Consider the following 21,388-nt stretch of genomic DNA (forward strand, 5'->3'; position numbering starts at 1 on the left):
ATCAAATATTTTCCTTCTTTCTTTCTCTCTCTCTCTGTGTTTTCTCGCATTTCTCAATATTTCATTTACAACAGATAAAGCAGGTGCAAGATGAGGAGAGGAAGCAGCTCACTCAGTTACGAGAAGTCCTCAAGTCAGCGCTACAGGTGGAGCAGAAGGAGGTAACACAAACACAAATACATGAAGCTCCTCTATGAACACATCAGGCAAATATCACATTTTAACATCCACAAACGTCCACTAAATTCAGATTATATTTGATTTACAGCAATTCTGAACCTCACAGCTCTTTAACCTTCGGCACAAAGCTCACATATGGACACACACACACACACACACATTCATATAACACTGTTGTTATTAATGTCGGACTCACACAGGGTTGGGGTCCACAGCTCCATGTTTCAACTGATTCAGGAGCAGATTTATGAACACATGTCTTGTAAAAATACATATTCAAACTGTATTAACATTATTAAGTCTGAGAACAAAACCTGAATGAATTGAGCTGAATTGAAAGTGACCCCAGCCCTGTGCTTAGTGATTGATTAAATATGCTGCTAACTACAGCAGCTCCTGGTTTCACCTGAAGATTGTTTTCTTCTCTCCTCTACTGCCTCCGTCTTTTGTGAAACAAGTCTAGGAGAGTAAGTTGATTTCTTGAAAAAAAAGAAACATTTTTCTGTGATTGTTTGCATCATTCATTGTGAAGTTATTTCAGTTGTAGTGCTTTGTGGTAGATCAGTAAGTTTTTTTATGTTTTTTTATGGCAGCAGATAATCTGTGTGTTTGTTTAAATATGACATTGAATTTTCTCAGTGCTTTGGTTAAAGTCTGCTGTACTGTTTTAGTTCAATGAGAAAAGCTGCAGACAGCACTGCTCTTCCAAGATTATCCTGTCGGCTGTGTGTGTGTGTCCGCTGATAACAGCAAACACCAATAAAGTCATTAAAGCCGCATCAACACTGACCTTCAGAAGTCATCCTTGCTGTTTCCCATGGTGTTTCCAGACAGGAAATGACATTTTGTGCAAAATCCTGGCCTTTGTTTGGTCTTTTTTCTGTGGGAGCTACCTTGCAGTCAAACTTGAGTATTTGAAAGATGTCTGCTATAGCTGATATGAAAAACAAACTGATGCTGAACAGATATCTTCTAAAACTGAATCCCGGCTTTTGATTTGTTTTTTGTGTCTCTCAAAATGACCTCAGACTAAACATTTGTACATCTGCTAATGCAGACCCTGATTTCAGAGGTGTAAAAGTTCCTCTTATTTATAATCTCCTTGTGTCCGAAAGCACACAGACTCACAGCAGCAATCTTCCTGTTGTTGTTCATACTTGCCTTGAAATTCTCAGAGGAGGTGACCCAGAAGCAGAGTGAAAATCAAAGCCATTTAACAACTGTGTAGATCCCGCTTGACTGTAATAGCAATCTGTAAATCCTATGTGCAGCTCCTGGTTTTTGGGCGTGTTTTAGAACAGCTCTGATGTGTTTTTCTTTGTTGGGTGTCTGTTTAATTTCCCAGGATTCACAGGTGCGGCAGAGCACCACGTATAGCCTGCACCAGCCGCAGGGCAATAAGGAGCATGGCACTGAGCGCAGTGGGTACCTCTACAAGAAAAGTGACGGGTGAGTTTTTAAAATAATTTTAAAAAATTTGATGTGGGATTACTGTGTATAGGTGTCAAAATGAGTTTGTCTTTTGTACTGAGCTTTAAATTTGTAATGGATACATTAAAGTTTCTTTCATACTCAAAAGTGAAGCAAAGATTTGAACCAATTAGGGCTCCAACTAATGAACAAATTAAATAAAATGTCACAGTCTTCAAATTGCTTCCAATTCCAAATTTTTAGATTACAATCATATAAAATAGAGAAAAGCAGTCAGGATGTCATAACCTATGCATGTGTTCTGTATGATAAAGAGAAATCCTTCTTATACCATGTGATCGTATGAATATTTTATGAAATGTGTCCCCTGTATGAACTCAGAGTCCACTGTGCCACAGTGTAAGTGACACACTTATTACCCTCTGTGTGTTACAGGCTGAGGAAAGTGTGGCAGAAGAGAAAGTGCACAGCGAAGAACGGATACCTCACCATCTCTCACGGCACTGTAAGCAAACCAACCCTCATTTTTGTCTCTTTGCTCTTAAAAAAACCAGCCGAGCATAAGACGGGAACGATGTATTTGTTTTGATTAAAAATTCAAAACGGCATCATTTAGTCTTTCCCATCTTACACTCACTGCAGTTTCAGTGACTCCTGGATAATATCCGGTTATTATCTTTAAACATTAGCTGTGAAAATATTAACAGCAAGCAGCAGAGAGTACAGGCCGCATTAACAAATTACCATTCTTCCCACAATGCCTCCTCAGCCCAGTCTCCCTTAATTTGAACTCTGTTTGTTCCCATATAAAGATTTAGCTCTGGACCAGTCGACTCCCCTCGGTAACACAGTTCATCTCACACAGAGCAGCTTATCAGATGTTTCCTTTGGCTCCGTCTGCGTTCTGTTATGGTTAAAGGCAACGCTCTCACTCACTTATGTTGTTGTTATTTCCCTCCCTCCCTCTCTGTCCTTGTCTTTCTCTCTGGCAGGCTAACCGGCCGCCAGCTAAACTCAACCTGCTCACCTGCCAGGTGAAACACAATCCTGAAGAGAAGAGGAGCTTTGACCTCATATCCCGTAAGTTCACTTCTTTTTTTTTGATGTCTTTTATATGGACCCTTCCTTATCCTATTGTCTTTACCCACTGTTTCCCACCTTTTTTTTTTCTTTTTTTGCTTGCCTAAATCTATGATAAGTCAATTCAAGTTAATTTTATTTGTATAGTCCAGTATCATACACATTTGCATCAAGGGGCTTACATACACACATCCTCTGTCCTTAAAGCGTTAGATCTTTGTACTCAAATGCCTTATTTTAAGTAGCTGCTTTCATCCCAGCAGCAGCCAGTCTTGATCTGTTAAACAGCAGAGAGGATTTGCAGCTGTTGTGTTTTACTGTTTTTTTCTGAAACACAGTCGGAGCTCACCAAACCAGTTTATACTGTGCAACTTCATTTGTCCGTTACTCACCTGAGACATTTATCCTGTGTAAATAAATGAATCAACCGGAAACCAAACTGACATTTTACTTCACCATTACATCACATGTCAATAGAAAAGTATCGGTATGACAGGAGTTGACTGAAACTGTGTTTTATATTATCTGTGTCCTCATTGAGACTTGCATACAGTGAGCCAATAGTAAAGTGAAATATTCAGTTTAATAGTGCCAATCTAACAAAGAGAAGTCAATATTTACAGGTTTCTCACTGTTAGGGTGCACTTCTAATCGCATCATTTCTGTAAAATACCAGAAAAAAGCTGTTTTACTGTAACAGTGTATATGAAAGATACTTTACATACAATACATTGTCTTCATACAACAACAGCTACAGTAAACTTTTCCCTTCTGTGTGAGCATCCTGTTGACTGTCTGATGTCCGCCTGCTTTAATGAGCACGAGCCGCGGTGCCTGCATATAACTTAGTGTCAAGTCCATGTTTCTATCCTATGAATTATTCCTGCACTTGACAGCATGTTATAATTTGCACTATTATTTGAGGAGGAATATGTTATTAATCATTTCTCTATGATGCTACCAGATTACTTACATGTTTTAAAGATGATGGCCATTGTCTGCATGTGAGGATTTACACATTTTAGTTGTGAGAACCGAGCCACGGATTTGAGAATTTCAGTCAGGGTTTTGAGAAACATGATTTTGATTTCAACAATTCTGCCAACACCTTGGAAAAACTGTGAAATAACACACCCAGCACACATTTGTGTAAGAGCCAGAGTGAAATAAATTTTAATAGCACTTCTGAAGCAGGATGCTCTGCAGATTTTTCCACAATATAAACTCAACAGTCCGTTTGTGGCAGGCAAGCTTTTGTCTTTTCTGGCAGGGGTGTGAGACGTGGCTTCTTGCTAATATTTAAGGTTTGGTCATTCTTTCCTCTGAGCAGAGATGCTCGCTTCGAGTCGAAGAGGCTAAACTTTGGATAGTGGAGATGCAGCATAGTTCTGTTACTTTGGATACAGTGGTGTAAAAATAGTCTTCATAGTTATGCGTTCAATTCCTCACTCTCAACCTGACCTGTCAGCAGAATACTTACATACTTTTATTCCTCTCCCATCTCTTTCTTCCTTTCTTTCTTTCTTTCTTTCTTTCTTTCTTTCTTTCTTTCTTTTTGTTTTAGATGACAGAACATATCACTTTCAAGCCGAGGACGACCAGGACTGTCAGATGTAAGTGCCTGTGTGTGTTTGAGAGAGTGTGTGTGTGTGTGTGTGTCTCTGTGTGTCTCTGTGTGTGTGTGTGTGTGTGTGTGTGTTTTCAGTCTTGTACCTAAGTGCATCCTGTTTACCACCTCGACCACTTTCCACACACTTCCTACCTCACACCCAGCCAGACACTTGGCCTTGTCTTTACCCCCCCCCCACACCTCCTGCCAATTTATTGCCTTTTACTCCATTCTCACTTGTCCCCCTTTTCTTTTATTAAAACTCCCAGCATTTTTAAAACAATTGTCTTTCTACCTCAGCTGCTCTCATTCCCAACTCTCAACCTACTTTCTCCCTCTCCTCCCTTTACCTCTCCTCCTCTTTGTCATTATTCTCATTTTTCTTTTGCTTGACTCACATTTACTCGGCATCCCTCCTGTCTCGTCTCCTCCCCACAGCTGGATCTCGGTGCTACAGAACAGTAAAGAAGAGGCGTTGAACCAGGCCTTCAAAGGCGACCAGCATGTCGGCGAGAACAACATCGTGCAGGAACTGACCAAGGCAATCCTGGGAGAGGTCAAGAGGATGACAGGGAATGACATGTGCTGCGACTGCGGAGCGCCCAGTAAGTGGCAAAGATGGATGGGGAACCTCAGAAATGATTGGGGGAACCTCAGAAATGATAGAGATTTACTTGCTTGAGATAAGTATATTTAATTGTAGTCTTGTGATACAGACATTTGGAGATCTCCGCCTACTGAAGTTCTAAATGCACAGTAGCTGCTTGAACAGTGGCTAGCGAAAACAGCCGCTCACAAACCTAAACCCTACTGGAAATGATGCCCCCCTCCCCTTTCTCCTCTGTAGTAAACTGCATGTAGTTGTCCCAGTATGAAGACTTTATATTGGTTCTGCAATGCAGATTTTCTTTTAAAAACGTCTTTAATTGTTTCCACCCAGTTTTAACAAGGAAACCTGGCAGATTGTCCTCATTCTCCACAAATTAAACATTTAGAGACTGACCTGTGGCTGTGAGCCTAATTTGATTGCGTCTCTCACAGCTTGTTACATTGTTTTTATGTGATTATGCAGTTAAAATCAGAGACTCTCCCTGTTGCTGCACTAAAGGAGCCTCATATACTCCACATTGCAGTTACTGAAATACCAAAATAAACATTTCCAAAATCACTACTACCACCAAACACTGTAAAGATAATACATTTTGTCTTCTTAGTACATGGGATAATGATACATTATCATGCTGTCACAGAAGGACTAGCCAGTGGAGCCATGGTTTATTTGAAATATGTTAGCAGATATTTGTGATATGATTTGAGAAAATCTTGTACTTAATATGCTTAGTATGCTTAGTTATAAAGTACTGTAAGGCATGTGAAACCACAGGTTCTCGTCCTTGGTCCAGAAAATTATAAAAATTCTTGCAGACTTTGTATTCATGGAAATATACTGTCACTACTTTAAAATCCTCATACATGCAGTCCCCCAATCATTTTCCTCATGTCCTGTGAAATTCCTCCCTGCAGACACGGCACACTTTTACATACCGTACTCAATATGACATACACATACAGTATATCTACACATAAACACACTGCACAGTATCTAGGCCAGACGTGGTTACAGTTCAGCCTGGTCATTTTCCTCTGACATGGTGCGCTGTGAGATAGTAAAAAGCCTTCAGGCGGCTATTAAATTTCCAGAGCCCACAGCAGCTTTCCACAAGGATGCTTCAAAGTCGGCACACATGCTGCACAAATTACTTTAGCTTTTTTTTTTTTGCTCGAGGACAGTTCGTCACCCATATTCAAGTCCCCCTCTTGTCCCTCATATGTTACCTCTCTTAACATCATCTCACTTTTTTAAATTATTATTCTTTCTCATCACTCTTTTTTTTTTTTTTCAGACCCGACATGGCTGTCCACCAACCTGGGCATCCTCACCTGTATTGAATGTTCAGGGATCCACAGGGAGCTCGGAGTCCACTACTCCAGGATCCAGTCTCTCACTCTGGATGTACTCAGCACCTCAGAGCTCTTGGTAAATCATTACTGGCGTCCTGTTTTTTTGTCCGGGATTGAGTCATTCCTCTCTATCGATTTTCCATGTAAAGACATTTTAGGCGAGATAAAACTGAAGGAGAGGGGAAGGTGACTGAATGAAGTGAAAGGGCAATGATGACAGGGGGAAATGATCTTCTTTCCGAGATTTCTGGAAGTCTCAATGCTTAGCTAATAGCTTAGATTTTGTTTGGTTTTTCAAATCACTGTATAGTATAGAGATTTACTGCTTGGGTGGGTCAGGATTAAACACTTCCAGTCATGATTGCTCCCCTCGGTGTTAAGACGCCAGTCCCACTAGCCACAGTCAGACTGTGCAGTTCATAAAACTCCACTCACACATCGTTTAGGATATCTGCTGCATCCTGATGGAGGTGAACTTTTAAATTAACGTATGTGGTACAGAAAATGGCATATAACGTGTGGGTGTGTGTATGTGTCTGCGTGTGTGTGTGTGCTCCACAGCTGGCCAAGAATGTGGGGAATGCAGGCTTTAATGAAATCATGGAAGCTTGTTTAAGCGCTGAAAATGTGGTGAAACCCAACCCAGCCAGTGACATGTAAGTCACCCCTTCAGTCTCTCTCCTCTGCACTGTATCTCACTCTGTCTCCTTCTCTCTCCCCCACACCCCTCCTCCCTCGTCACTCTCTCTGTCTCTCTCTCTCTTCACACGTAATGATAATAATAACTTTATTTATATAGCACCTTTCAATGACAAAGTAAAATAGATAATACAACTAAAAGTATCGAAAAACTCTTCTACAGTAGCTGCTAATTAGGCATTGTATTGTTGCTCAATTTAATATCTCCCAAAGAAATGAATAGACTTTATAGGACTGTAATGTAACACACTATTCAGCACTGAATGATGAATCATACTTTTGCTTTCCCATATCTCATTTCCTTTTCGTATTTGGCTATTAAAAGTTGTGTAATAATAATTCATCACATATATCAAATTTAGATCCTATTATTATGAGCCAGTTATAATCAGCAATCCATTAGTTTACATTGAAATCAATGATATGAGTGATCTGTGAGCTCTAAGTGAACAGCTGCCTCTTTTCGTCCTCCACTAGGCAGGCGAGGAAAGATTTCATCACAGCCAAGTACACAGAGAAGCGTTTTGCCAGGAAGAAATGTCCAGATGCGACATCGCGGCTCCACACACTGTGCGACGCCGTGAAGGCTCGCGACATCTTCTCCCTCATCCAGGTCTATGCCGAGGGAGTCGACCTCATGGAGCCCATACCTCTGGCCAATGGACACGTCAGTACACAAAATATTTAACTGAGTCTGTCCTTACATGGTGAAGTTTAAACTTGATCCCTGCTTTCCTACCAGGGTTTTACTGCTCTTTTGTTGCAGCGTTTTGTTGTTTCCTACAAACACCCTCATATTCCCAGAGGATTTGTGCAAATGTTTATCTTTATATTTTCAGGAACAAGGGGAGACAGCCCTTCATCTAGCCGTCAGACTGGTGGATAGAACTTCTCTTCACATCGTCGATTTCCTCACTCAGAACAGGTAGAAAACAACAATCGTTAGCGCTTTGCTTCTGTTCATTTTTTATTTACAACAGACATTATGCTGAAATGTGTTTTGACTGTTGATCTGTCTATGCAGAAAACATATAATACACCACTTTACCAAAGACACCACCTGTCTGATTTTGATGATGCGTCTTTACACTTGAATTCAAATACAGATATTGTACATATTGCACCAACCTGATGATTTTTTTTTTGTCTATAATGGATGTTAACGTTCATTTTGCTGGAGGAAATGTAATGTTCAGTTTAATGGGAGCTGGACAGGTGAAAGTAGAGCTTTGCTTTGTGTTTACAGTGTTATTTCTTTCTCTGTCTTTGTCCGCTGGCAGTTTGAATTTAGATAAGCAGACAGCCAAAGGCAGCACAGCACTGCACTACTGCTGTCTGACTGACAACAGCGAGTGTCTGAAGCTGCTGCTGCGAGGAAAGGCGTCCATAGAGATCGGTAAGGAAACACACCTGCAGCACTGTGCACTGAGCATGACTGCTGTGGTGCATTCATGTCCATCCCTTTCCTTCACCGTCTCTGTCTTTATTTTTTCATACCAGTGGTTGAATACTAAATATTTTGCCTGAGATAGCCTGAGATTTCTGTACCTTCATACTTTTGCTGCACTGCATTTTTTTGACAGCTGTAGGTTCTGGTTAATTTGCATGTTTTGCTGATTATTTTTCATACATAAAAAATCTGTAGCCTTTTAGAAACCAGATTGATTCATCAGTGAAAACAATCTTCCCTCACGTAGGAATATTTCAAACTATTTTGATATTAATTAACACCTTTCATAATTTTCTAAAACATGTTTAAATATTTGGACTGCACTGCAGAATAAGGCTTTTAGGATTCAGTTATAGACAGAAGTGTCTTAATAAGTTTAGAAGGAGGTGTATGCAGATGAAACTGCCCAACTCTTTATAAAGTATTTAAAATCATAATTAAAAAGAGTACTTATGTATTTAAAATAGCTCTTTAATGTAGTATTTTTACAATGTAGTATTACTAAATGATCTATATACTTCCACTGCTATCACACACTCTCTATCTCTCTGTCTCTCACCCCCCCCCCTCTCTCACACACACGTGCACACACACACACACACAAGCACGTCCTGGGTCACTTTTGGGGACCTTACATAAACTTACAATAATTTCCTGGAGCCTTATCATAGCTCAAACCATCACTACTACTTGCCTAACCCCTACCCTAACCTTAACCGCTAACCCAAAAATCAGCTTTTTCAGTAAGATACATGGCTTTTGTCCCCAGTGAACTGGTCTTGCGGCTGGTTTGTGTCCCTAGAAGTGCCTTAAGTCATACACACACACACACTCTTCAGACCAAGTATTTCAGGTTTAGTTCCCAGAGATGCGGCCTTTGCCAACAGACCATGACAGCTCTTTCTCACAACACTAATCTTTCTTCTCTAGCCTGACATCAGCAAAATAGCCAGATAATAGATACACAGAGGAGGAGGATGGAGAGAAACCAGAGAGTTATTCAGTGTGGGAAACAGCCTAATTACACCTTTCTCATGTCCCTGTGAAAGGGAGAAAGAAAATGGGCCTTTAGTTTGTGCTCATGTGGCATGTGGATACAACAGTGATCATGTTTTTCCTTGTTTTCCTTCCAGCTAATGAGGCCGGGGAGACGCCGCTGGATATCGCTCGTAGGCTCAAACACCTGCAGTGTGAGGAGCTGGTGAGCTTTCTATGTTTAGACATGAATTACACCTGCAAACATGTCACCTCATCCATCAAACAGCATGTAAGGACCGTCAGTCATTTGACTTTGTATGTATGTGGATTTGTTTGTGTGTTTAGTTGAACCAAGCACTGGCAGGGAAATTCAACGCCCACGTACACGTCGAGTATGAATGGTGTCTGCAGCACGAAGACTTAGATGAGAGTGACGAGGATCTGGATGAGAAGGTGAGACTGTTCTTGTAAAGACTGATGATGATACTGGATTTTTGTTCATTGAAACAGAGTTTATTGGATTAGAGTTTATGTGGTTTTTGATTTTTTTTATAAAAGAAAAAAAGATGAATTTGCAAGTTTATGAATTGACTATAATGTTGATGATTATAATAATGTTGTAATGCAATTAAATTTGTATTTTTTGGGATTGCAAGATTATTACTATAGGGACCAGGACTAAAGTGTGGTAGACTAAGTGTTTCTTATCTAAAAGACAAAATATCACAATGTTCAAAAGTTGCTAAAAAATCTAAAAATTATTGTGTCAAATTAAGTATAAGAGGACACGGCTGTTACAGATTTGTGCCCTTTTTGCACTAGTTTGACTGTTCATAGTAAACATACTTATACTACTATTACCAGAAAATGAAGAGATCAAATCTGCATCACAGATCTCACATCCTATGAACTCCATACAAACTGTTCTTTCATGCTCGCATAAGACCAATACTGACCCCCTGACCCTCTCCTGCCCGTCCAGCCAAGCCCTCACCGCAGAGACGAGCGTCCGGTGAGCTGTTACACTCCGAGCAGCAACTCCCACCTCCAGGCCAGTCTGGGCTCCGCTGGCCGCGACGCTGTCAACCTCGGTAAGGACAAGCAGCGCTCCTACATGCCCAACCTGGTCAACAACGAGACCTACGGCACCATCCTCAACACCAACCCACCTCAGCCCGGCCTGCCCGGCACCACATCTGCTCCACCCCTGCCCCCGAGGAACCTGGGTAAGCTTGCAGCTGAACGGTCAATATTAACCATCTCAAATCTATAGGGCAGTTTACTTTTAATTTGAAAAGTGTTTTGGGATACAAAATTCAATTTCTAAACCGAAGCAGGTACTTAAATATGTGGAATATTACTCGATAGGAAGAAAATCATAAACCTCGTATGATAAAAGTCTGTTTATGTGCTGCAGTAAAGACCTTGTGAAACGTCCACTACAGTCAGTTCTTAATAACATTACTGTGCTTCTGGAGTGCTACCAAGGAGCAGAGGAGAAACAACCAGCTGTGTTGCCCACCGCAGCCCCCTAGCCTCGGCATTCTGCACATTCCCTTCTCCCCATTAACTGCCACTCTCAATTACGCTCAAATAAAAACAGCTTGACTTTTAAAGTGGACACTTGTTTGTGTATTCTGTGTCCCTCTTCTTCTCTGTTCCCTCGTTATAACCTTGCTCTCTGTCTCTCCCTCTCACAGCCCAGTTATCTGGTCTCGGAGGAATTGGTCAGTCTTCACCATCCAGCAGCTGGAAGCCCGGTTCTTTAGATCTGGTTGGGCGTCAGAGATCGTCCTCAGACCCCCCCAACATGCACCCTCCCATCCCCCCCATGAGACTCACCTCAACCGGAGGTATGAACATCACAAGATGTATTCCTTATGTTAGTAGAGTTTAGTGTTTTAGGTTTAAAGTTATCTGTGGAGTTGAGTGTGTCATAAATGAGGCATTCAATGTTGATGGGACAAAAAGACCAAACTGATGATGTATAAAAATTCAAAATGAAAAAGAAAAAGAGAGAAACTAGTGTGCTGTGCAAAGTTTGGTCTATACAGCTCTAACTGTAGTGCTGCTTTTAATATCATAAATCAAAACAAAATGTTTGGATAGTGATGTAACCACTCCATGACCCTGCAAAGACTACGAGCAATGAGCAAAAGCATCTGTTTAATCTAACATCTGTTCATTTATCAGTGTCTTCAAATGACTCACTTAGTCTGACTAACAATCAAGAAAACCCAAAGATGTGTTCAGTTTGTAAAGATATAAAACGGATCAAAGTAAGTACAGTGTTCTTCTTTATGTTGTAGGTCTGGGTCCTTCTTCTGTGGTGAAGATGGAAGCTTTGAGCCCACACTGTAAGACAGGACAGGGAACACCGGGGTCAAGAGCAGCACCACCCAAATCACCTGCAGGGTAAGAGTGAAAAACAACAAAGATGCATTAACAACTAACACAAGTTTAATATACGAACAGTCCGCAGCTGCAAATGAAATGTAAAGATGTGTAGAAACTAGGCCAGAGTGTGTTTAGTTTAGTAGTTTAGCGTCCTCACAGCTGAACAGTGGATTCATATAATTGAATACACATACACAAAAACATCGTGCATTAGCCTGCAGTCGTGCATCTTGGTGTTGTGAAGAGCTGGTCTTTTCATACGTTTGTTTCCCAAGAGAAATGAGGCTACACGGCTGCTGTTTAGCCGCTTCATTAGCTCCCAGGCTAAGCTCTGTGTTGAGCCAGACGAGCGATAACTCTCTTCCACAGTCGCCCTTTTGTCTTTTTATCTCCCACAGGGCCGAGAGTGCTCTAATAAATCTGTAACAGAGCTGTGGAGACTCTTAGAGAGCTGGACTGTGTTTTGTTAGATTTGTGTGAATAAATATATATAAAGCAGTAGACCTTCCAGCATCCTTTTTAATTTTATTTTTTGTTCTTTCAGGAATGATAAAAGCTTCAGCAGAGGACCTCTAAATCGAACGCAATCTATTGAAAGACCAGGTGAGTAAACTCCATAAAAGAGAGCAAACATCAGCTCTATCTGTGTTAATCTATTCAGCAAGTTCAAAAAGTTACATTCACTATCTGTCCAGGTCCTTGTTTCTTCTGTGGAAACGTGCAAAGTTTGTTGACGTTATGATGTCATTTCCTTTTCCTGTTCCAGCTAAGGAAGTGCCAGGATGCCCCCAGAACTCCATAGGTCAATCTCTGCCTCCAGCCCCCATGCCGAGGAAGGCTTATCCAGTAGGTTGCTCATTCTTTCCTCTCATTATCACCCAGTTTTTTGCAGATAGTTAAGTGCTTATTCATTCATAGTGCCGAACATATTCATGAGCCATTAGTATTTCTCTTTGGGACACTGCAGGTCGACCTCTTGTCTAAACTTTTCAAGTGTTTAGTTACGCAATATAGTCTGAACTCCTTTGTTGAGAAAAGACTGTGTTCTAATTTTTTAACATAGAAGAAAGAGCCTAATTTACAACAGACAAGTCTTTAAAAATGAATAATGATGATGCTGTGATATATAATATGGCAAATGTTAGGGTTGCAACAACTCTTTCTCCTGTTTTCATTTTCTGCCCTAGTCTCAGAGTCTGTGCTGGATCACTTTCTTTCTCTTCTACACAAACTTGATTTTAAAAAAAAAGTGTTTTGTGTGTTTCAGAAGCAGAGGCCGAAGCGAGTGAAAGCAATCTACAACTGTGTAGCAGACAACCCGGATGAGCTGACCTTCTCTGAGGGCGAGGTGATCGTGGTGGACGGAGAGGAGGACCAGGAGTGGTGGGTCAGTATCTCAGTGTTGCTCATGTTCTCCGAGCAAGAGTACAAAGTGCTCCCAGTCCGACTAATGGTCCCTCTCTGGTCCAGTTCCCACCATGTGGATGTTAGTGTGCTCGCTCCGTAACCATGGTATCCAAAGCAAGAAAGCCATGACCTCATCTTGGCCGATACCCCCCCCCTTCCCCTCTCCCCTCTCCTCTTTTTCCGCCTGCTGTTGCTTCCTCTGTAGAGCCCCTTGTGTGAATGTTGACCAGCTGCAACTTGTTTTCCTCTGAGCCACCTCTGCAGTTATGACCGTATTTAGTCACCGTCTCTGTCCCTGCATGGACCCAAAGTCCCCGGAGATCCCCCGCCATGCTTCCTCTCTGTCCCGCATCCAGCAGCAGCACTATCTGTCTTTTCCGCGTCTGAAGTACCGATATGATAGCACGCAGATGAGGCGGCACAAAAAGGGATTGAGTCAGCGGTAGTGTGTGTGTGTCTCTGGTGCTTTGGATTGTTAAATAGCTTTCTTTGATGGAAAACAGGCCTTTTATGTGAGATGAAGCTTCCAAGTTTCGTCTTGAGTTTCTTGGTAATAAAAATGAGTCTGCGGTTTCAGTTACACCCACATCAGACTGTCGCAACACTTGATAACACCATTTCTTATGAGTCTATATTGAACACTATCATGTATTTTTCTATAGTCATGTTCCCATTTTAGCGCTTGTGAAAAATCTTGTTGGAACAGAAACATGTCAGAAACATAGCTTTTTATTTTCAGGTGTAGACGACGTTAAAAAATGACTTAAATGGAGATAATAAGGAAGGTTTTCAGTAATGTCGTCTATATCGCTCAAGGTAATAATCTGGGAGTATGTTTTCAAATATTTCTGGTGTTTGGTGAGATTTAGCCTCTCCTAGTACAGTACGTCCAGTCCATGTGTTTCATTAGGTTGTGTTTAGTGTGGCTGAGTGTTTGTCAGTTTTCAGAAATGTGTGATTTAATTCTTGTGCATCATCATCATCATCACAGGCTACACATAAGTTTTAGCACGGATAAGAAGATGCAAAGAGTGCTGTTGGCATTTGAGGAATCGATTTTGGATCATTTCATCCAAAAAAACGGATTAATTGAATCTTTTAATTTTTTTAGTCAGTCTTAGTGTTTAGTTGTGTTCTGTAAACGTGCTTTAGCGGTCAAATCCTTTGGTGTTTCATTGAATTGATGTCCTCAAACAAGAACTGAGACCCAACCTGACTACCACTCTGATTATATTACATTGTGCCTTTTTATCTTGCTCTGACGTCGCCTCTGTCTTCCCTCCTCACAGTTGGGCCACATCGAAGGCGATCCGATGAGAAGAGGAGCCTTCCCGGTTACCTTTGTACACTTCATTGCTGACTGAGAAAGGTCACCGCAGGTCTCAGGAAGTGTCCCGGGATGCAGCGTCCCCTCCTTCAACCATCTGTGTCTGTCAGTGTGTGTGTGTGTGTGTGTGTGTGTGTGTGTGTGTGTGTGTGAGCCGCCAACCATCATCCCAGCGTTGTTGCCGACATCATCTTTACTGGCACCATCAGCGAGCTTATTAAAAGTGTCACTGTGGCAACTGTAATAGACTCAACACCACAAACTCTGGGCGTCTCCCCTGACGACCAGGATTCACAGGACTCTGCGGTTTTAATGCTTGCTTGTTAACATTTTGCTAAGATTTAAAAACTATGATTGACCTCTCGCAATAAAAATGCACTTTCCTTGTCTTTATCCTTGTTGCAATGTAACAACGACATTTGACATAATGAAGGTTGTATGTAAAGTTTCATTTCATCCGTTTTCTGTACTGGGATGACTACAGCAATGTATTTTAACTCACTAACAACTGTAAATGTGAACATAGACAACATGCTTACATTCCACCTCTGCGCATGAGTGATTTTTAGATGCTTATGCTTATAGGTGCAACTTTTTGAACTCTGTAGTAGGCCTCCTGTGTGGAGGTTTCCTAATGGTGCTAAATTAACCCTGGATTATGCTAGAAGCTCCCTGGCCTCATTTCAGAGTCAGACTAGCATTGAAAGGAGGATGCTGCATGCAAAAATAGCCTTCAACTCATCACACCTGGGAGAACTCACTTTTCTCAAGCGTGTGAACATACTATATCTGCATATAAACTACTTCTACAAATACTTTCTCAAACACTCATTCTGCCTGTGCTGTCTTAGTGTGTAAGATAATACTCAACAGCAACACCCCAGTGCTTCCTCACTCACCGTTTTAGGTCAAATGACGATACTGACTGGAGCTGCAGCAGCCAGTAATTACGCTTATGCCGAGTCTGACACCTCGGGCTGTCTTCGCCTGTCATCTGCCTTATTAGAGGAATAGGAAGTGTGTTTGAGTGTGAATGTCATGTCTGCACAGAATAAGCTGAGACTGAAAGAATATTGAAGTCGGAGGACATTAAACAAATAAAACTTTTTTTTTTTTTTTTAAGAGCGTGGGAATGTGATGAAAAGCAGAAGCCAGCTCTGTGACTTTTGTTTCTTCATCTTGCCTTTGAGAGTATTCACACTCTGACAGGTGATTTATTTTCTTCTCTGTTCCTGTATTAAGTCTGTACAACCCTGCATAGAGAAAGGAATATCCTTCCTACAGCTTAAGCCTCTCCCTTCTGTCTGTACATCTCTGGGGTCAAATAATGTAGAAAGATGAGTTTTATCTATAGTGTTATAAAATAAATCTAAAACATTCAATGTAATTTACTTCATTTTGGTTGCAGAGCAACTCTCTTTCTGTGTATAAATACTGTATGTTCATATTTAGGCATTTAACCTGAAACCAGAGCCTTCCATGGATTTGTGAATGACATGAGGAGCAGCATGCTAAAAGCAGCTGATACAACTCTCTTCATCATGTTTAATATGAACTCACTGGAAACAGGAAGATTTATTAATAATCTATACATGTAAATAGATTTTGGTTTTGTTTGTTGATATTTAAATGTAAAAAAAGAGCAGAGTTAACCAGTAAATGTCTTTTAAATGCACTGTGGTGATGAAAAGTTACAGATACGACCTCAGCTGGACCTGTGTGTGTGTGTGTGTGTGTCAAAAACACAAATGCAGACACACACAACTGGGATAATAAACTCAATTAATTCTCATTAACTGTCTGTGGATCACTGCATCGACTCTCAACTCTATTGTGCAAGTAAATGGGGAACTGAAACTGGAATAAAATATGAAATAACACAACGCTCTGGTCTGTTTGTTAAAATTGTTACTTTCAGTCATTCATGGCTGACCTTGATAAATGAATTTTAGCCTGTTATGATGCTTTATAATGTCATGTGTCACTAATTTACAAACAACTGTTAAAGCAAATGACCTGCATTTTTAAAATATCGACTTTGTCTTGTGTAGAAATGTTTTCTGTGATTAAGTTACATCATGTGACTGGTTTTATTCTTATTATAGAAATAGTCAGATGATGTATCAAGAGCTCCCTCTGATGGGGAATATTCAAGCTTGTCTACATCTAACTAACAATATGTTTTAAATAGATGTACATTGTGCTTTTTTTGGGGGGGGGGGGGGATAAACAGATGTTATATGGTTAAATGTGGTTAAATTGTTAATTGCCTAAGCTGAAATGGTGCAATGGGCAAATTCATCAAATGCTACACTGGAAGAGTCAGAGAATGACATTTAAATCAGTCAAATAATTATCAAAAACTCTTCCACTCCTTTATTGTACCAGATTGTCACACATTTTCAACCCAATCACAACTGGATGAAGGTGAAAAGGACCAAAAAAAGCAAACAGGGTTGTTATAATTTACAAAGTAAAATTCAGTAAGTACCAGAATTGTAAACATTTTCCCTCCAATCTCTTTCTAATGGGTCTAACAGCTTTTTGAGATTTCAGTGGTGTCAAATAATCTAATGAACAGAATGAAACAGATTTAACCACAACATTAAAACAAGGAGTAAAGAAACCAGAAAAAAACATACAAAACATTTGGTGGCAAGAATTCAATCATTAAAACTGGTAAATCTCACAGGTGATAAAATGCAGGATGAGGGGCACAGCTGAAGCATCTTTGTATCGTACCTGCCAGTCAAATTGTGATCACTATCATACCAATACTGTATCAAAAAACACTGAGTACCATGTAGATTCATATCTCCCATGAATGATCATATACTGACACTAGCAACTTAATGATGGTTTACTACATTATGTACCATTTTGTGCCATAATTTACATTAAATACAATTAATTTACATTACATTGCTGAAATCTGTGCACTGTATTACAATACTATTTTTGTTAAAAATGCAACCATTTCCCTTTTTTCAGAACTTTACTTCATTTTGCTCTTTACTTTTTTGAAAGGTCAAAAGGAATGAGTGAGGTAAAGGAAACAAATCCTGAGGAAATGATTCAGACGAATTCACAGTAACGATGTCTTGAATGGAGGATTACGGGAAGCAGACAGTTCAAAGTGACTACCATCAATACAAAAGGCTTGAATCATGCTTCCTGCAAACCAACAGAGAAATCACAGGATTTTCCCTCCAGATAACTGCCCTTAAAAAAAATCAAAGGAAAGTTAGAATAAAAGGGAAATGGTTGTGATTTTCTTTTAGACAATCACAATGCAGCTGTGGTGATGTCCTGATTGTTTGTTTTGCAGTTGTTTCTCTTCTCTCCTGTCCTCCTGTCCTCCTGTCCGTCTCTCTGGCCTCAGGACTTGTCTGATGTCAGAGCGCAGTCAAAAGAAGCTGACAGCACCTTACAGATGGACTGAGCCTGCTCCTGCTCACATGATGGCGAAGAGGGAGAGGAAATAAAGCAGCAGTCAGTAACTGGATAAATAACCACAATCAAGTCATATATATAGATATTTATTCATTTTACTTTTATTTCACATATTTAATTCCGACTATCCTGCACTTACTGAGCTACTGCACTGGTACACCCAGATGCTGCAGTCTTGTTGTTTTGCGTCTGTAGTTTTGAGAGCCAGTAGGTTCTTCCCTGCACCCAGGCCGTCATCATAACACAGCATACGCACTATCAGGTAGAGAGGGTGGCGATGGAGCACATCCTGGGGTGCAATTACAAACACTTGATTACTCACTCTCAGTCTCAGATTAGCATTATTCATCAGTTCTGAGTTGTTTTCAGAAGTGAACTTCTCTATTAAGACTAAATATTTTAGTGTAGCACTACATCACGCTGCGTTATCCGGGAATCTGTGAAATATCTGAGTCAGCAGCTTTGTGCAGAACCATGTCAGAAATATAAATTGATGCTGAATCCATAGCAATGCTGTTAGGCTGCATTGATGACCCAGCAGTACTGCACAATCTAATCAATGATCATTCAGTCTGAAGTATACAGTATATCACTTTTCTATTGCTTTGCTGCTGTAAGCCAGGACTCACACACTGGTCCAGTGAGGCCACTTTGACTCCATATTTTGACACTCCCAGAATCATCTCCTCATCTCCAGGCACAAAGGGCAGCTTTCCATCTTGCTGTGAAAAGGAGCAGAATATTTATAGAGGCTTTTTATGTAGTGTAATAAATGAATTATATGATATTGACTGCTTGAAATGTGTCTCGATCTTTCTCCTGCTTCTTACCTGAGCAGCATCAATATAGTTGATGAGGTCCAGAGGTTCCTGGAGCGTCTTGCTCATATCAAACTGTAACTTCTCGATGGCTCCCACATACTTTACCCTGAACTCAGCGCAGGTCTCAGATGTGCTGTTACCTACAAAGGCCATACATCCAAACAATTAGTTAGAGAAGGTGACAGAAGAAGAGACAAGAGAAGATAGAGTTGGTAGGTTGAGGAAGAAAAGAAACACTGACCTGAGCTCTTGGTGGAGTCAGTGTCGAGGCTGGCGACGGTGCTTGATCTGGACAGCCCTCCCAAACTGGAGTCCACAGACTGCAAAGAAACAGAAACAAAACATAAAAGTTCAACCCAGCGTCTGTGTCATAATATTTCTGAGTGTGTGTGTTTGTGTGTGTGTGTGTTACCGTACCTTACTTTTGGTGCTGATCTCACTGCTCTGGGAGCTGCTGCTGCTGTGGCGCTTTTTGACTTTGCGGAACATCCTTCACCTCATCCTTGATCACGGCATCCAGCCCTCCAGCCCCGCCAACCTGAACATCATCAACCTCAATGATTAAGATACCACAGGACTGATTTGTAAGCCTCACTGGATGATGAACAGATAACTGATTATGTAGTCTAAAATTTGAGAAGTTGGTAAATAAAGGAAAATTTAAGGGAAACATAATTATGACATTTAATGTCTGATTCTTCATTTTATCACCACTTACAGTTATGAAGAAGTATGAGACGTTGTAGCAAAAAGCCTGAATGCTGTTTAAACCCACTTTCAGATTACAGAAACCTTTATTTTGCTTATGAAAATACAAAATTACACTGATATTTCTCAATCAGGACCACTGGACTAGATTACCAAGGAGACTCTAGAGACTCATTAAAACACAGTTTCAGATTTGCTAAACCTTTTTCCTATTTGTAAAAACTGAAAAAGGTTGCTTTCACTTTTCCCTATTCAGGCCACATTAGACCAGATCTAAATAACAAACCATTATACTTAGATCTGTCAAATCTGGATTAGATTATTATTAGTATGATTTGACAAGTCTAAGTATATTGGTTTTGTGAAATTACCTTTTCCCTGATAAATAAATGTTTCACAAATCTGAAAGTGGGTTTAAGAGTGTTAAAAGTTTCTGCTAATATGTTTAACACTCTTTCATAAGCATGTAAATATTTGTATTTATTTACAAATGAAACATTTACCCTGGCTTTGACTACCTCTTTTCATTTCCATTCAAATGTTTAAAGCTGTGTTAGTAAACAATAGTTAAAGGGGTTAAATGATCAAATAACACCTGCTCACTATGACTGGAAAATATGCTGATATAACACTGTAATATACACATATACACTACCTCTGGTGTGCTTACAATGTTAAGATATTCAGACTTTTCAGAGGTGTTGTATCGACTGCTGGCCAATTTTGAGACTGCAGCTTGTGGCAAAAAACTGATGAAGTCTAGCAGTTTTTCTGTTCCACCTGCCACCTGCTAATACTCAATCAATCAAACTTGATTTGTAAAGCACTTTTCATACAGCATAAGGTAACCCAAAGTGCTTTACAACAATAAAAGAAATCAATAAAAACAGGAACTAAAGAAACTATCATAACTTTCACTGAATCTGCAATGAGGAAACACCATGAAAAAATGAAGAATACCCAAATACAATAACAAAATTAAGTCACTATAGAATAAAGTGATTAAAACCAGAAATGTTAGGAGGGGTATTAAAAGGAAAACAGACAATATAACAACAACTAAGAGTAAAACCAGACATAAAAGATGGGTTATGAAGAGGAAAACAAGCAGGAAATAAAATAGAATAAATAGATTAATCCAAGTAGTAACTACTAAAATATAAAAATAAAAGACAGATGAATAAATAAAGTTCAATTGAAAGTCAGATTAAAGAGGTATAGGTCTTAAATATATCCCCCCTCTCTGCTGCTCTCAGGTTTCAGGAAGGCTGAACCAGAGACGAGCACCATAGTAATAGAAAGATGCCTCTCCGTGTACTGAAGGTGTATCTACCATTACACTTTTACAAGAGACAAATAACACCACTGCTGGCTGCTAAACACTGAGCCAGCAGCTAAAAATAGGTTACATAACAGAAACTAAGCTATTGTACTCCTAACCTATTATGCTGAACATCCTTTTTAAAAAGCCCAAATGTTACGAGTAAAAACTATGTATCCTCCTGCTGCTTTAATATTCTTCCCCCACCGCAGTCATTGCAGCGCTGAAGTTGAAATTACTTACATTAAGACTTAACAAACATATTAACAGCGAATGTAATAATGTAGCTGCGTACCTGTTAGTACCTTGGCCTCTTCAGTGAGGTTTTTTTTGTCTTCAAAGAGGCGTATTGTTGGTTTCTGTTTACGTTTAGTTTGACTCTTCGGTTTCCTCCAGAGTTTCACAGCCGCCACCCAACATCACTTAAAGGGGACGCAGCTGTCACTAAAACTAACGCTGTCTCTAAAGTTCAATATTAAAACGACAGGGGTATGACTGTTTATAGTTGTGTTGAGGTTACACACATTACTTCTGGCTACGTTTGCGTATTTTTATGAGCGTATTT

At 40.1% G+C, this 21,388-nt stretch overlaps 2 protein-coding genes across 2 annotated transcripts in view; one reads left to right on the plus strand and one right to left on the minus strand.

Moving 5' to 3' along the window:
• asap2a (ArfGAP with SH3 domain, ankyrin repeat and PH domain 2a) overlaps positions 1-14,668 on the plus strand; it is a 56,049-nt gene extending 41,381 nt beyond the window's left edge. Inside the window, exons 9-29 of the mRNA XM_053335343.1 lie at positions 75-161; positions 639-647; positions 1,526-1,629; positions 2,047-2,116; positions 2,604-2,691; positions 4,256-4,304; positions 4,739-4,905; positions 6,205-6,338; positions 6,824-6,918; positions 7,439-7,628; positions 7,801-7,886; positions 8,242-8,357; positions 9,545-9,612; positions 9,735-9,842; positions 10,372-10,615; positions 11,090-11,242; positions 11,699-11,804; positions 12,331-12,389; positions 12,553-12,632; positions 13,054-13,173; positions 14,483-14,668. Of these exons, the coding sequence (XP_053191318.1) occupies positions 75-161; positions 639-647; positions 1,526-1,629; positions 2,047-2,116; positions 2,604-2,691; positions 4,256-4,304; positions 4,739-4,905; positions 6,205-6,338; positions 6,824-6,918; positions 7,439-7,628; positions 7,801-7,886; positions 8,242-8,357; positions 9,545-9,612; positions 9,735-9,842; positions 10,372-10,615; positions 11,090-11,242; positions 11,699-11,804; positions 12,331-12,389; positions 12,553-12,632; positions 13,054-13,173; positions 14,483-14,557 (2,208 nt within the window). The 3' untranslated portion in view covers positions 14,558-14,668. The remainder of the gene's footprint in view (positions 1-74; positions 162-638; positions 648-1,525; positions 1,630-2,046; positions 2,117-2,603; positions 2,692-4,255; positions 4,305-4,738; positions 4,906-6,204; positions 6,339-6,823; positions 6,919-7,438; positions 7,629-7,800; positions 7,887-8,241; positions 8,358-9,544; positions 9,613-9,734; positions 9,843-10,371; positions 10,616-11,089; positions 11,243-11,698; positions 11,805-12,330; positions 12,390-12,552; positions 12,633-13,053; positions 13,174-14,482) is intronic.
• A 3,115-nt stretch (positions 14,669-17,783) lies between these two features.
• Positions 17,784-21,208, minus strand: itgb1bp1 (integrin beta 1 binding protein 1). The gene is made up of 7 exons (XM_053336364.1): positions 21,119-21,208; positions 19,212-19,332; positions 19,036-19,114; positions 18,804-18,934; positions 18,603-18,695; positions 18,113-18,262; positions 17,784-17,970 (listed from the first exon to the last, which is right to left on the minus strand). The coding sequence occupies exons 2-7, from the start codon at positions 19,281-19,283 to the stop codon at positions 17,899-17,901; spliced, it is 597 nt and encodes a 198-aa protein (XP_053192339.1). The 5' UTR covers positions 19,284-19,332; positions 21,119-21,208; the 3' UTR covers positions 17,784-17,898.
• Between the last annotated feature and the right edge of the window lie 180 nt (positions 21,209-21,388).

The sequence above is a fragment of the Scomber japonicus genome, chromosome 16 (assembly GCF_027409825.1).
Source record: "Scomber japonicus isolate fScoJap1 chromosome 16, fScoJap1.pri, whole genome shotgun sequence".
NCBI lineage: Eukaryota > Metazoa > Chordata > Actinopteri > Scombriformes > Scombridae > Scomber > Scomber japonicus.